Source organism: Somniosus microcephalus, chromosome 21, assembly GCF_052327205.1.
Source record: "Somniosus microcephalus isolate GS21.2 chromosome 21, FLI_Smic_1.0, whole genome shotgun sequence".
Taxonomy (NCBI): Eukaryota; Metazoa; Chordata; class Chondrichthyes; order Squaliformes; family Somniosidae; genus Somniosus; species Somniosus microcephalus.
In genome coordinates, this window is record NC_141007.1 from 28,730,073 (window position 1) to 28,745,237 (window position 15,165).

At 53.2% G+C, this 15,165-nt stretch overlaps 1 protein-coding gene across 7 annotated transcripts in view; it reads left to right on the top strand.

Annotated features, from left to right (window-relative positions):
* The window catches only part of LOC147102664 (putative uncharacterized protein MYH16), a 589,631-nt gene that overhangs the window by 560,972 nt on the left and 13,494 nt on the right, over positions 1 to 15,165 (top strand). For all 7 annotated transcript variants that reach the window (XM_085963368.1, XM_085963373.1, XM_085963369.1 and 4 more), the window contains 3 exons: positions 2,967 to 3,170; positions 5,410 to 5,535; positions 14,531 to 14,701. In XM_085963368.1, the coding sequence (XP_085819494.1) occupies positions 2,967 to 3,170; positions 5,410 to 5,535; positions 14,531 to 14,701 (501 nt within the window). The remainder of the gene's footprint in view (positions 1 to 2,966; positions 3,171 to 5,409; positions 5,536 to 14,530; positions 14,702 to 15,165) is intronic.

Genomic DNA, 15,165 nt, shown 5'->3' on the forward strand with positions numbered 1-15,165 from the left:
TCACAGATTAATCAACAGTCTGACAGGCCACGACATGAACGCTCTTTCCACGGCCATAACCATCTTAATACATAGAAACATAGAAGATAGGAGCAGGAGTAGGCCATTCGGCCCTTCGAGCCTGCTCCGCCATTCAATGAGATCATGGCTGATCATCCAATTTCAGTACCCTGTCCCTGCCTTCTCCCCATATCCCTTGATCCCTTTAGCCTCAAGAAATATATCCAACTCTTTCTTGAATATATTTAATGAACTGGCCTCCACCACCCTCTGTGGCAGAGAATTCCACAGGTTCACCACTCTCTGGGTGAAGAAATGCCTCCTCATTTCAGTCCTAAATGGCTTACCCCTTATCCTTAGACTATGACCCCTGGTTCTGGACTTCCCGGCCATCAGAAACATCCTTTCTGCATCTAGTCTGTCCAGACCTGACAGAATTTTATAGGTTTCGATGAGATCCCCTCTCAATCTTCTAAACTCCAGTGAGTATAAGCCCAATTGACACAATCTCTCCTCGTACGTCATTCCTGCCATCCCAGGTATCAGCCTGGTGAATCTTCGCTGCACTCCCTCCATGGCAAGAACGTCCTTCCTCAGGTAAGGTGACCAAAACTGCACACAATACTCAAGGTGCAGTCTCACCAAGGCCCTGTACAACTGCAGCAAGACATCCTTGTTCTTGTACTCGAACCCTCTTGCTACGAAGGCCAACATACCATTTGCCTTCTTAACCGCCTGCTGCACCTGCATGCTTACCTTCAGCGACTGGTGCACAAGAACACCTAGGTCTCTTTGCACTTCCCCTTCTCCCAATCTATTGCCATTCAAATAATAATCTGCCTTCCTGTTTTTGCCACCAAAGTGGATAACCTCACATTTATCCACATTATAGTGCATTTGCCATGTTTCTGCCCAATCACCCAACCTGTCCAAATCGTACTGGAGTTTCATGACATCCTCCTCACAGCATACCCTCCCACCCAGCTTTGTGTCGTCTGCAAATTTGGAGATATTACATCCAATTCCCTCGTCCAGATCATTAATATATATTGTGAACAGCTGGGGTCCTAGGACCGATCCTTGCGGTACCCCACTAGTCACAGCCTGCCACTCGGAAAACGACCCGTTTATTCCAACTCTTTGCTTTCTGTCCGCCAACCAGTTCTCTATCCAAGTCAATACCTTGCCCCCAATCCCATGTGCCTTAATTTTGCACGCTAACCTCTTATGCGGGACCTTATCGAAAGCCTTCTGAAAGTCCAAATACACCACATCCACTGGTTCTCCCTTATCTATTTTACCAGTTACATCCTCAAAAAATTCCAGTAGATTAGTCAAGCATGATTTATCTTTTGTATATCCATGTTGACTTTGTCCGATCCTGTCACTGCTTTCCAAGTGCTCTGCTATTACATCTTTTATAATGGACTCTAGCATTTTCCCCACTACCGATGTCAGGCTTACCGGCCTATAATTCCCCGCTTTTTCTCTGCCACCTTTTTTGAATAGTGGGGTAACATTAGCTACCCTCCAATCCATGGGTACTGTTCCAGAGTCTATTCAGTTCTGGAAGATGACCAGCAATGCATCTACTATTTCTAGGGCCACTTCCTTAAGTACCCTGGGATGTAGATTATCAGGCCCTGGGGATTTATCGGCCTTCAGTCCCATCAATTTTCCTAACACCATTTCCCTACAAATACTGATATCTTTCAGTTCCACCCTTTCATCAGACCCTATGTTCTGCGGTATTTCTGGGAGGTTATTTATGTCCTCCTTTGTGAAGACAGAACCAAAATATGTAATTAGTTGGTCTGCCATTTCTTTGCTCCCCATTATAAATTCCCCCGATTCTGACTGCAAGGGACCTACGCTTGACTTCACCAATCTTTTCCTCTTTACATATCTATAAAAGCTTTTACAGTCAGTTTTTATGTTCCCTGCAAGCTTACTCTCATATTCTATTTTCCCTTTCTTAATTAATCCCTTTGTCCTCCTTTGTTGAATCCTAAACTGCTCCCAATCCTCAGGATTATTGCTTTTTCTACCAACCCATAGGGTGGTTAGTCTAGATGCAGGAAGGATGTTCCCGATGGCGGGGGAGTCTAGAACCAGGGGTCACAGTCTAAAGATAAGGGGTAGGCCATTTAGGACTGAGATGAGGAGGAATTTCTTCACCCAGAGAGTGGTGAACCTGTGGAATTCTCTACCACACAAGGCAGTTGAGGCCAGTTCATTAAATATATTCAAGAAGGAGTTAGATATATTTCTTAAGGCTAAAGGGATCAAGGGATATGGGGAGAAAGCAGGGACAGGGTACTGAATTTGGATGATCAGCCATGATCGCATTAAATGGCAGAGCAGGCTCGAGGGGCCGAATGGCCTACTCCTGCTCCTATCTTCTATGTTTCTATGTTGGTCCTATACGACGGGAGGGTTTTATGGGCTCCCACAACCCAAACGATGAGGGGGTGGGCACCCACCAGACGCGGGTATCTCACTGAATGTCAGTCCATCTCCATCCACTGTCTAGAGTGGATTCTGAACACTGCATCTCCTGACTCAGGCCAAGGGCTCATTACCATCTCCCAATGTGACTCATCCCATGGCACTATTTGAAGAAGAGCCGGGGAGTTCTCCCCGGTGTCCTGACCGATATTTATCCCTCAAGCAACACCTAAAAACAGATGATCTGGTCTTTATCACATTGCTGTTTGTGGGAGCTTGCTGTGCGCAAATTGGCTGCCACGTATCCTACATTACAACAGTGGCTGTATTTTTAAATAAAGTACTTCATTGGCTGTAAAGCGCTTTGGGACGGCCTGACGTGGTGAAAGGCGCTCTAGAAATGCAAGGTCTTGCTTTGCTTTAAGCCTGTGCTATCAGAGACTGTCGGTGTTGCAGTCGCTCCTTTGAGCAGCTGAATGGTGGTGCTGGTCCTGAACAAGCTGTGTTACTCTGCCCAGGACATGCAGACCCAGATGGAGGAAGACGCTCGGCAGCACGAAGAGCTTCGCGAGCAGTACAGCCTGGTCGAGCGGCGCTGCAGTGTGCTGTCCGCTGAGCTGGAAGAAACCCGCAGCGCGCTGGACATGACCGACCGCGCACGCAAGATCCTGGAGCAAGAGCTGATGGAGATGACTGACAAGTACAATGAGATTAACACACAGGTGAGGCGGGCTGGTGGGGAGCAGAGCAGAGCAGGGGGTGGGGCAGCTATTTGTGGAGGCTGAGGGCTTGCAACCTGTTACATAGTTATGTTGGGACTACATTGTACAAGTGTACTAACACTCAACTCAAGTGTAGCAGCACTACGATGCTGGGAAAATAGTGTGCAGGCGCCGCACAGCGCACTGGGAAATAGCACCCCGCACCATGCGGCAGGCAGCCATTACAACCCAAATAAAACAGTAGTTTATAATTACAAACTACCGAGTCCAGAGTCGTCTTTACAAAGCACTACGAGCGCTAGAAGACATAACACAACCATTTGAATTCTGCATTGTGTGTTTGGAATTTTCAACATATGTGTCTGTGTTGTAATTAGGAACAGGAGGAGGCCATTCAGCCCCTCGAGCCTGTTCCGCCATTCAATTAGATCATGGTTGATCTGTATCTTAACTCCATCTACCTGCCTTGGTTCCTTATCCCTTAATACCCTTGCCTAACAAAAATCTATCAATCTCAGTTTTGAAATTTTCAACTGACCTTCAGCTGCAACAGCTTTTTGGGAGCGAGATTTCCACAACCCATTGTGAGGTCCAGATTTCCACAACCCATTGTGAGGTCCAGATTTCCACAACCCATTGTGAGGTCCAGATTTCCACAACCCATTGTGAGGTCCAGATTTCCACAATCACAGAAATCACAGAAACCCCACAGTGCAGATAGAGGCCATTTCGGCCCATCGAGCCTGCACCGACACATATCCCACCCGATCCCCGTAACCCCCACACCAACACATATCCCACCCTATCCCCTGTAACCCCACGTATTTAATCCCCCTAACACTAAGGGTCAATTTATCATAGCCAATCACCCTAACTCGCACATCTTTGGACTGTGGGAGGAAACCGGAGCACCCGGAGGAAACCCACGCAAACACAGGGAGAACGTGCAAACTCCACACAGACAGTTGCCCGAGGCTGGATTCGAACCCGGGTCCCTGGTGCTGTGAGGCAGCAGTGCTAACCACTATGCCACCATCCATTGTGAGGTCCAGATTTCCACAACCCATTGTGAGGTCCAGATTTCCACAACCCATTGTGAGGTCCAGATTTCCACAATCCATTGTGAGGTCCAGATTTCCACAACCCATTGTGAGGTCCAGATTTCCACAACCCATTGTGAGGTCCAGATTTCCACAACCCATTGTGAGGTCCAGATTTCCACAATCCATTGTGAGGTCCAGATTTCCACAATCCATTGTGTGAAGCAGTGTTTCCTGACATCACTCCTGAACGGCCTAATTCTAATTTTAAGGTCCTTGTTCTGGACTCTCCCACCAGAGGGAATAGTTTCTATCTACCCTATCAGATCCTTTAATCATCTTCAAACACCTCAATTAGATCACCCCTTAATCTTCTAGACTCGAGGGAATACAAGCCCAGTCTATGCTAGTCCTAGTCCTGTCCTCATAATATTTCACTCTGTGTAATAAGGTGCCATTGCATTGCAGTGCCACATTGAGAAGGGTGGCATTGTACCAGCTTCCCAGGGCCCCACTCCCCTCTTCACATTCCATCAGACGATGGCCGGAGGAGCAGCTGGTGAACTGGGCAGGGGGCTCGGATGACCCACGAGGGAGTGGGCCTGCAGTACTGCCAGGAGCCGATAGGTGGAGTACTTTCACTTTCTGACTGCGGCCAACAATGAGCCAGCCAGGTGGTTGCCTTTGGCCCGTGGTTTTTTAGACCTGAAAACCATCGGTAGAGCGTCCGATGAGGGCATCTCCCATCAGGCCTGCAGAGAGTTCAAATAGGGTTCGGCCAAACTGAACCCAGAGTAGGCGGAGGTGGGCAGGATCCTTGCATTCGGGACAAGGCGCCCGGGATTTTCCGGCGCGCACCGGTGACCCACGAGGTCTCTTGCCACCGCAGAGCGCGGGCCTCGGGAAATCCAGCTTTTTATTTCTAAATACAGCGGCCGGGGAGCTTTCCGCTTCAGTATTCCCGACGCTCGGTGGGACCGCGCACCACGGGAAATTGCGCAGCTCCAGCCTGGTTGCGGAATTCCCAACGCACTCGGAGCACCGAAGCGGAAAATCCCACTGGTTTCACGTCCCGTTTTTCGACTAGACTAGCCGAGGGTGAGATTGCGGGCTGGGAAGCTGCGGGAAGTGCCGTCGGATACAATCCCAGATTTTCCATGGAGTTTGAACTTTGCCCCCCCCCTCCCGCCCTTTCCCAGTTCCAAGGAGCCACCGTCCTCAAACGCAAGCTGGAATCTGACCTGCAGCAGCTCACGGCCGAGCATGAGGAACTGGCGAGCGAGTTCAGAGGCACAGACGAGAAGGCCAAGAAGGCGATGTGCGAGGTGAGACTCTCCTCCTTGCTTCGAGCTTTGATTGGTTGGGGAATGTGCGGGGATTTTTTTTTAATGAATTGGTGGGGGAGGTATTGAGGAATTTTGTGCTCATCAAGGTGAGGGAGGTCACTGATGGGGGAATGGAACGCTTTGTATCTTGGGACATCCAGTGTCCACATGGGGCTGACATGAAGGAAGAGCAGGGGCAGTGCTCCCGCTAACATTGGCGCTTCCCATACCCCTGAACCTTCTCATCATTTGCCTCCAGTTGTGGCAGACCCGGACTCTGCATTCACTTGCTCAGCGACCTCCGCCTCATGCACCCCAGCACGTCTGCTGTTGGCAGGTGGGCGCCCCTTGGCACCAAAGCAAGACTTGCCCACCTTTGCTGCCATTCCCGAATCATTGCCGAGGGCTGAAGTCTCTGGTGTCGCGCTCCCGAGCACACACTCGCTGCTCGATATGTTGGCCCCTCCGGCTGAGTGATGCAGCTGGCCCCCATCTACAGGACGAGCAGCGGCCCTCGTTCCAGGCCTGACTCCCCGCCGCGGGTTAATTCAGATCGAGGGGGAGCGACGTCTGCACACTGGCACCGCACGTTTCCGCTGCTAAAACACGAGCTGCTTTATTTGGGTCAGTATGAAAATGTGGGTCTCCGATTCTGGGTGGCCATCCCATGGACTAAAGATGCACCGAATGGAAACTTGCTTTTACAGAGAGCTGCCATTGGTCAGCTTGCTTCAGTTGTGGTCGCACTCTTGCCTCTGAGTCAGAAGGTCGTGGGTCCAAGCCCCACTCCAGGACTTCAGCAGAAAAATCCAGACCGACACTCCAGCGCAGTACTGAGGGAGTGCTGCACTGTCAGAGGGTGCCGTCTTTCGGATGAAACATAGAAAAATAGGAACAGGAGTAGGCCATTCGGCCCTTCGAGCCTGCTCCGCCATTCAATATGATCATGGCTGATCCTCTATCTCAATACCATATTCCCACTCTCTCCCCACACCCCTTGATGCCTTTTGTGTCTAGAAATCTATCTATCTCATTCTTAAATATATTCAGTGACTTGGCCTCCACAGCCTTCTGTGGTAGAGAATTCCACAGGTTCACCACCCTCTGAGTGAAGAAAATTTTCCTCATCTCAGTCCTAAATGTCCTACCCCGTATCCTGAGACTGTGACCCCTCGTTCTAGACCCCCCCCAGCCAGGGGAAACATCCTCCCTGCATCCAGTCTGTCTAGCCCTGTCAGAATTTTATACGTTTCAATGAGATCCCCTCTCATTCTTCTAAACTCTAGTGAATACAGGCCTAGTCGACCCAATCTCTCCTCATACGACGGTCCTGCCATCCCAGGAATCAGTCCGGTGAACCTTCGCTGCACTCCCTCTATGGCAAGTATATCCTTTCTTAGGTAAGGATGAGCTGTTAAACCAAGGCCTTGTGCTCCCTCTCAGGTGGATGGAAAAGTAGAAGAGCAGGGGAGTTCTTCTCGGTGTCCTGGGCCAACATTTATCCCTCAACCAACATCACTAAAACAGATTATCTGGTGATTTATTTCATTGCTGTTTGTGGGAGCTTGCTGTGCGCAAATTGGCTGCTGCATTTCCTGCATTACAGCAGTGACCACACTTCAAAAAGTACTTCATTGGTTGTAAAGCGCTTTGGGACATCCTGAGGTTGTGAAAGGTGCTATATAAATACAAGTCTTCCTTTAGGCTGATAGTCTGGTGCAGGTACTGAAGGGGCACTGCATTGTGGGGAGTGCTACCTTTTGGATGAGAGGTGCTGTCTACCTATACAGGGAAAGGCAAAAGATCCCAGAGCACCAACCAAGGAAGAGTGGGAAGTTCTCCCAGTGTCCTGGTCAACATTCCCACCTCGGTGAACGCCACCCAAATAGATTAACGCGTCATTTATCTCATTGTGGGAGCTTGCTGTGCACAAACCGTGTACGTAACAGCAGTGTCCAGATTTCACAAGCCGAGAAGTGTTATGGGATGTCCTGAGGATGTGAGAAGGGCTATATAAATGTGCAGTTCTTGTCTGTTAACCTACTGTTGCGTATCAGTAAATCTGTCACCCTTCAACGACCAAGAGGACAATGTCAGTTTTCAGTCCGAGGATCCCGCGGTGAGAATTGTAACCGCTGTGCTGATTGCTCCCGGTAAATCTCGGCCCCTGAAGACCAAGAGATAAAAAGGCCGGAAATCTGAAAGACAAACATAAGATGCTGGAAACGCACAGCAGGTCAGTCAGATCTGGGAAAGAAAGATAGCGACCAGATCTGAGCCCTAAAATTAGTGTTGGGTGGGGGTGGGGGTGGGGGTGGGGTGGTTGATCACAGACTGTGTGTGTGCCCACCGTCTCCCATCCTGTGAGAGCGGCAGGTCACAGGCTCACCCACTCCGTCCACAGACCAGGCAGTTTTTATTTACAATCAATCAATCAACCAGGAGCAGTGTATGTCGGCTGCGGTCGCTGTTCAGTGGCCCCGGGCACCAGATCAGGTTTTTTTATGAACTTTAAATAGTGCGGATTATAAAGAGCCTGCCAGCTGGTTCCGATGGTAAATTGTTTGTGCATCTTTTACGGCTTTGGGTGTCATTAGAGCTGCCCGATTGAATGACTGCCCTTTTCTAACCCAGCCAGCAACTTAATAATGTGCTATATACGGAGTTCTGGGAGCGGCCAGCAGGCGGCAGCACCGCTCTACGCTGTAAGCAGAGGGCGGCGGGAGCGGGTGATTTATGACCGCAGGTTCCTCCAGCGCCATTTAGGAGCTCAGTCGGATTGCACGTTGCTGCTGGGCAGTGCGTTGACATTACAGGCCACCTGTAATGTCAGTGTCAGTTTTATTTGAGCGATAAGCATCTGACGGGCATTAAAGAAAAAAAAAGCGCATGGTGCAAACACTTACCGCTTCAAACACGGCCAGTCAATACAGAGATTGTTTTTTTGAAACTTATTCTGTCGCGAGATAAAGTTGAACAGGTGTGAGCCGTGCAGGGAGCCAGCCCCTCAGAGCGGGAGGGTAAGGGGGGTCTGTGCCCAATGGTACCCCTCACTCAGCGGGTGCCAGTCTGATGCCATTGGGAAGCACCAATTGTCAAAGAAGACAAGCACAGCTGGCCCTGATTTTAAAGGAGGAGTTAGGGTGGTGGTGGGGCAATGTTACCTGTAACTTTTTTCGAGCAGCGTGTCCCCTTTAACAATTTTCAATTTATAAAGCTGGCTCACCAACTGCGCGCACAACCGCCGCCCCCCCCCCCCGGAGCTTAAAGGGAACCCTGGAGTGCGGGAGCCCCGATTTGCGTATTTAAAGAAGAGCCCCCCCTCGCTGCCTTCCTGCGGGTGTCCCGCTCACCTGCTCAAAGGAGCAGCTTAAGATTGGGACCAATGTTCCTGTAAAGCCGCCCGGCCACACAGCGCTCTGGACGTCCCGGGCAGCCGGCTCACCGGCTTTTAAACGTTAAAACCGAGCACGCGCAGAAATTCAAAGGGGCCGCGCAACCAAAAATAAAATTAAAGGGAACATTGATCAGGGCACTGCAGGAGGGCAGTGGGGTTACAGAGGGTAAATTACTGCCCTTATTATAACTCCCCACCCCGCCCCCCGCACTGGCCCAGGGGAGGGAGAGATGTGGGGTCGAGTTAAATTCGGGTCCAGAGAGTCATCGCAGGCTGTTCTCACTTACTCTCCTGTTAATTTTGTATTTGTTCACCGGCCTGACATTATAAGTAAATAGGCAGAATTGTCGCTGTCCCTCAGAGCTGCCGCTCAGGACTGGGAGTGTGTGGAGCAGGCTCTGACTCGGGACTGGGAGTGTGTGGAGCAGGCTCTGACTCGGGACTGGGAGTGTGTGGAGCAGGCCCTGACTCGGGACTGGGAGTGTGTGGAGCAGGCTCTGACTCGGGACTGGGAGCCTCTGGAGCAGGCTCTGACTCGGGACTGGGAGTGTGTGGAGCAGGCTCTGACTCAGGACTGGGAGTGTGTGGAGCAGGCTCTGACTCGGGACTGGGAGTCTCTGGAGGAGGCTCTGACTCGGGACTGGGAGTGTGTGGAGCAGGCTCTGACTCGGGACTGGGAGTCTCTGGAGGAGGCTCTGACTCGGGACTGGGAGTGTGTGGAGCAGGCTCTGACTCGGGACTGGGAGTCTCTGGAGCAGGCTCTGACTCGGGACTGGGAGCCTCTGGAGCAGGCTCTGACTCGGGACTGGGAGTGTGTGGAGCAGGCTCTGACTCAGGACTGGGAGTGTGTGGAGCAGGCTCTGACTCGGGACTGGGAGCCTCTGGAGCAGGCTCTGACTCGGGACTGGGAGTGTGTGGAGCAGGCTCTGACTCGGGACTGGGAGTCTCTGGAGCAGGCTCTGACTCGGGACTGGGAGTCTCTGGAGCAGGCTCTGACTCGGGACTGAGTGTCTCTGGAGCAGGCTCTGACTCGGGACTGGGAGTGTGTGGATCAGGCTCTGACTTGGGACTGGGAGTGTGTGGAGCAGGCTCTGACAGGGACTGAGTGTCTCTGGAGCAGGCTCTGACTCGGGACTGGGAGTGTGTGGAGCAGGCCCTGACTCGGGACTGGGAGTGTGTGGAGCAGGCCCTGACTCGGGACTGGGAGTGTGTGGAGCAGGCTCTGACAGGGACTGAGTGTCTCTGGAGCAGGCTCTGACTCGGGACTGGGAGTGTGTGGAGCAGGCTCTGACTCGGGACTGGGAGTGTGTGGAGCAGGCTCTGACTCGGGACTGGGAGTCTCTGGAGCAGGCTCTGACTCGGGACTGGGAGTGTGTGGAGCAGGCTCTGACTCGGGACTGGGAGTGTGTGGAGCAGGCTCTGACTCGGGACTGGGAGTCTCTGGAGCAGGCTCTGACTCGGGACTGAGTGTCTCTGGAGCAGGCTCTGACTCGGGACTGGGAGTGTGTGGATCAGGCTCTGACTCGGGACTGGGAGTCTCTGGAGCAGGCTCTGACTCGGGACTGGGAGTGTGTGGAGCAGGCTCTGACTCGGGACTGGGAGTGTGTGGAGCAGGCTCTGACTCGGGACTGGGAGTGTGTGGAGCAGGCTCTGACTCGGGACTGGGAGTGTGTGGAGCAGGCTCTGACTCGGGACTGGGAGTGTGTGGAGCAGGCTCTGACTCGGGACTGGGAGTGTGTGGAGCAGGCTCTGACAGGGACTGGGAGTGTGTGGAGCAGGCTCTGACTCGGGACTGGGAGTGTGTGGAGCAGGCTCTGACTCGGGACTGGGAGTCTCTGGAGCAGGCTCTGACTCGGGACTGGGAGTGTGTGGAGCAGGCTCTGACTCAGGACTGGGAGTGTGTGGAGCAGGCTCTGACTCGGGACTGGGAGGGTGTGGATCGCTCTGACTCGGGACTGGGAGTGTGTGGAGCAGGCTCTGACTCGGGACTGGGAGTGTGTGGAGCAGGCTCTGACTCCGGACTGGGAGTGTGTGGAGCAGGCTCTGACTCGGGACTGGGAGTCTCTGGAGCAGGCTCTGACTCGGGACTGGGAGTGTGTGGAGCAGGCTCTGACTCGGGACTGGGAGTGTGTGGAGCAGGCTCTGACTCGGGACTGGGAGTGTGTGGAGCAGGCGCTGACTCGGGACTGGGAGTCTCTGGAGCAGGCTCTGACTCGGGACTGGGAGTGTGTGGAGCAGGCTCTGACTCGGGACTGGGAGTGTGTGGAGCAGGCTCTGACTCGGGACTGGGAGTCTCTGGAGCAGGCTCTGACTCGGGACTGGGAGTGTGTGGAGCAGGCTCTGACTCGGGACTGGGAGTGTGTGGAGCAGGCTCTGACTCGGGACTGGGAGTGTGTGGAGCAGGCTCTGACTCGGGACTGGGAGTGTGTGGAGCAGGCTCTGACTCGGGACTGGGAGTGTGTGGAGCAGGCTCTGACTCGGGACTGGGAGTGTGTGGAGCAGGCCCTGACTCGGGACTGGGAGTGTGTGGAGCAGGCTCTGACTCGGGACTGGGAGTCTCTGGAGCAGGCTCTGACTCGGGACTGGGAGTGTGTGGAGCAGGCTCTGACTCGGGACTGGGAGTGTGTGGAGCAGGCTCTGACTCGGGACTGGGAGTGTGTGGAGCAGGCTCTGACTCGGGACTGGGAGTGTGTGGAGCAGGCTCTGACTCGGGACTGGGAGTGTGTGGAGCAGGCCCTGACTCGGGACTGGGAGTGTGTGGAGCAGGCTCTGACTCGGGACTGGGAGTGTGTGGAGCAGGCCCTGACTCGGGACTGGGAGTGTGTGGAGCAGGCTCTGACTCGGGACTGGGAGTGTGTGGAGCAGGCTCTGACTCGGGACTGGGAGTGTGTGGAGCAGGCCCTGACTCGGGACTGGGAGTGTGTGGAGCAGGCCCTGACTCGGGACCGGGAGTGCGTGGAGCAGGCCCTGACTCGGGACTGGGAGTGTGTGGAGCAGGCGCTGACTCGGGACCGGGAGTGCGTGGAGCAGGCCCTGACTCGGGACTGGGAGTGTGTGGAGCAGGCGCTGACTCGGGACTGGGAGTGTGTGGAGCAGGCTCTGACTCGGGACTGGGAGTGTGTGGAGCAGGCTCTGACTCGGGACTGGGAATCTCTGGAACAGACTCTGACTCGGGACTGGGAGTGTGTGGAGCAGGCTCTGACTCGGGACTGGGAGTGTGTGGAGCAGGCTCTGACTCGGGACTGGGAGTGTGTGGAGCAGGCTCTGACTCGGGACTGGGAGTGTGTGGAGCAGGCTCTGACTCGGGACTGGGAGTGTGTGGAGCAGGCTCTGACTCGGGACTGGGAGTCTCTGGAGGAGGCTCTGACTCGGGCTCCAGCTGAACGTCTCATTGGGCCCGGTGGGATTTGCTGAGACGGCTGTAAATCAGTAAAACATGATCCCGGGGGGGGGGCTCGGATTCCACTCCAATTTGGAGCCGAAGCCACTTCAGCAAATCCCACGGTCATGACCCCCCCACGTCCCCGACATCTTTCCTGTTCTTGGGAATTTGAGCTGGCAGTCTGTTGAATGGTGTGAATAGCTGGTCACACACAACCTCGAGGGATCAGTGACAGCTTCACATCGAAGCGCTGGGAAACGGAGCGCCTCCAGCTCCAGCCCTCCCCTCACCGACTCTGTCTGTGCACCTGTCTGCCCGCTGTCTCTGCCCGTCGATCTGTCTGCCCTCTGTCTCTGCCCGTCAATCTGTTTGCCCTCTGTCTCTGCCCGTCGATCTGTTTACCCTCTGTCTCTGCCCGTCGATCTGTTTGCCCTCTGTCTCTGCCCGTCGATCTGTTTACCCCCTGTCTCTGCCCGTCGATCTGTTTACTCCCCTCGCTGTGTGTTTGCGACTTTTTAGTTTCACCTGGTGTTTTTTTATTTTATTTATTTATTTATGTAAACGTTAAACCCAACAATAAAAAACAGTTAAGGAAAGTTTCAGTACTCGGCCTCGTATCAATCCACTCATTTTATGGCCTCACTCTTTTTCACTAAACGCTCTGTTGTAATTTTTTTTTAATTCAAAATCTTGAACTTACCTTTTCACTTTCCACCCACCTTATTGGTCCATTTTGGAGCTGGGAGCAACTTCTTAAAGAAGTACCGTTTTGATTGGGTAAAAACAAATTCTGAATGTTGGTTTAAAAAGAAAGACTTACATTTATATATACTGTAGTGCCTTTCATGACCACCGGATGTCTCAAAGCGCTTTACACCAATGAAGTACTATTTGAAGTGGAGTCACTGTTGTAATGCATGAAATGCAGCAGCTAATTTGTGCACAGCAACCTCCCACAAACAGCAATGTGATAATGACCAGATAATCTGTTTTTGTTATGTTGGTTGAGGGATAAATATTGACCAGGACACCGGGGAGAACTCCCCTACTCTTCTTCAAAATAGTGCCATGGGATCTTTTACGTCCACCTGAGAGGACAGACGGGGCCTCGGTTTAACGTCTCATCTGAAAGACGTCACCTCTGACAGTGCAGCACTCCCTCAGCACTGCACTGGAGTGTCAGCCTAGCTTTATGTGCTCAAGTCCCTGGAGTGGGACCATGAACCCACAACCTTCTGACTCAGAGGCGAGTGTGCTACCAACTGAGCCACAGCTGGCACTATAACCAATTAAATGTCAAAGAACTCGTGATTGACATGGTTATGTTGTGGGCTCTGTGGTGAGGCAAAGGTTAAATACTCCATCGCAGGTGAGTGCACAGCTGGCCTGGGCCAGGACAGAGTGAGCAGCTTCAGTTAGCGACTGGCAGACCTGCGCTTAATGTCCAGCGGTGAGGAGGATGGCTGATTCCCATTGAACTGAGGCAGGGGCAAGCTGACTGAACACATGGCCACTATCAGCCAAGCACACACCCCAAGCCATGTGTCAGCCATGGCTCAGTGAGTCGCACTCTTGCCTCTGAGTCAGAAGTGTGGGTTTGAGCCCCACTCCACAGACTTGAGTGCAAAATCTAGGCTGACACTCCACTGAGGGAGTGCTGCACTGTCGGAGGTGCCGTCTTTCAGATGAGATGTTTAATTTCAGACCCCACCTGCTCTCTCAGGTGGACGTAAAACACCCCATGGCACTATTTCGAAGAAGAGGAGGGGAGTTCTCCCCAGTGCCCTGGCCAATATTTATCCCTCAATCAACTTCACTAAAACAAGTAATTTATCTCTTTGCTGTTTGTGGGGCCCTGCTGTGTGCGACTTGCTGCATTCCCTACATTACCAAAGTACATCATTGAAAAACGTCCTGAGGTCATGAGAGGCGCTATATAAACGCAAGTCTTCACTCGAACCAGCAGGTAGGAAGGATTTTCTGTTGCAGCTTGTGTTCAGAAATGCTGGAAGTGCTGTAAATCTTAAACCAAAATGGAAATTTGTGCAAATGGACCGCAGGCTGATCAGTCTCCGAGAGAGAGAAAGGTAGATGAATATTTCAGGTGGGACCAGAGCTCCGAGCATGTGAGCTTATTCTCAGACCAGTCACAAGGGGGCGCTGTGGCCCTACACCTGCGTTGGGAGGTTAACGCGACTCCGCTGTGTTTGGCTCAGGTTGTCCGATTAGGTGAGGAGCTGCACCATGAACAGGACCACTCCCTGCACCTGGAGAGGATAAAGAAGGGCCTCGAGGCGCAGATCAAGGACTTAAACGTGAAACTGGAAGAAGCGGAGCAGTTGGCCCTGAAGGGAGGGAAGAAAATCATTCAGAAACTGGAAGGACGGGTAAGAACAAGGCGGTGGGGGAGGTAGGTGAGAGGGGGAGGGAGGTGAGAGGGGGTGGGGGGGGAGGAGAGGGGTGAGAGGGGGTGAGGAGGGGGGTGAGAGGGGGAGGGAGTGAAGGGGAGGGGGTGGGGGGGAGGAGAGAGGGGGAGGGAGTGAAGGGGAGGGGGTGGGAGGGGAGGAAGGGAGGGAGGTGGGGGAGGAAGGGAGGGAGGTGGGGGGGAGGAAGGGAGGGAGGTGGGGGGGAGGAAGGGAGGGAGGTGGGGGGGAGGAAGGGAGGGGAGGAGAGAGGGGGAGGGAGTGAAGGGGAGGGGGTGGGAGGGGAGGAAGGGAGGGAGGTGGGAGGGAGGTGAGAGGGGGGAGGAAGGGAGGTGAGAGGGGGGAGGAGGGGAGGTGGAGGGGTGGAACAGCAGATCCCGACAGATTCATGATTAACCAGGAATCTGATGATTGTCAGTTCTCTTCAG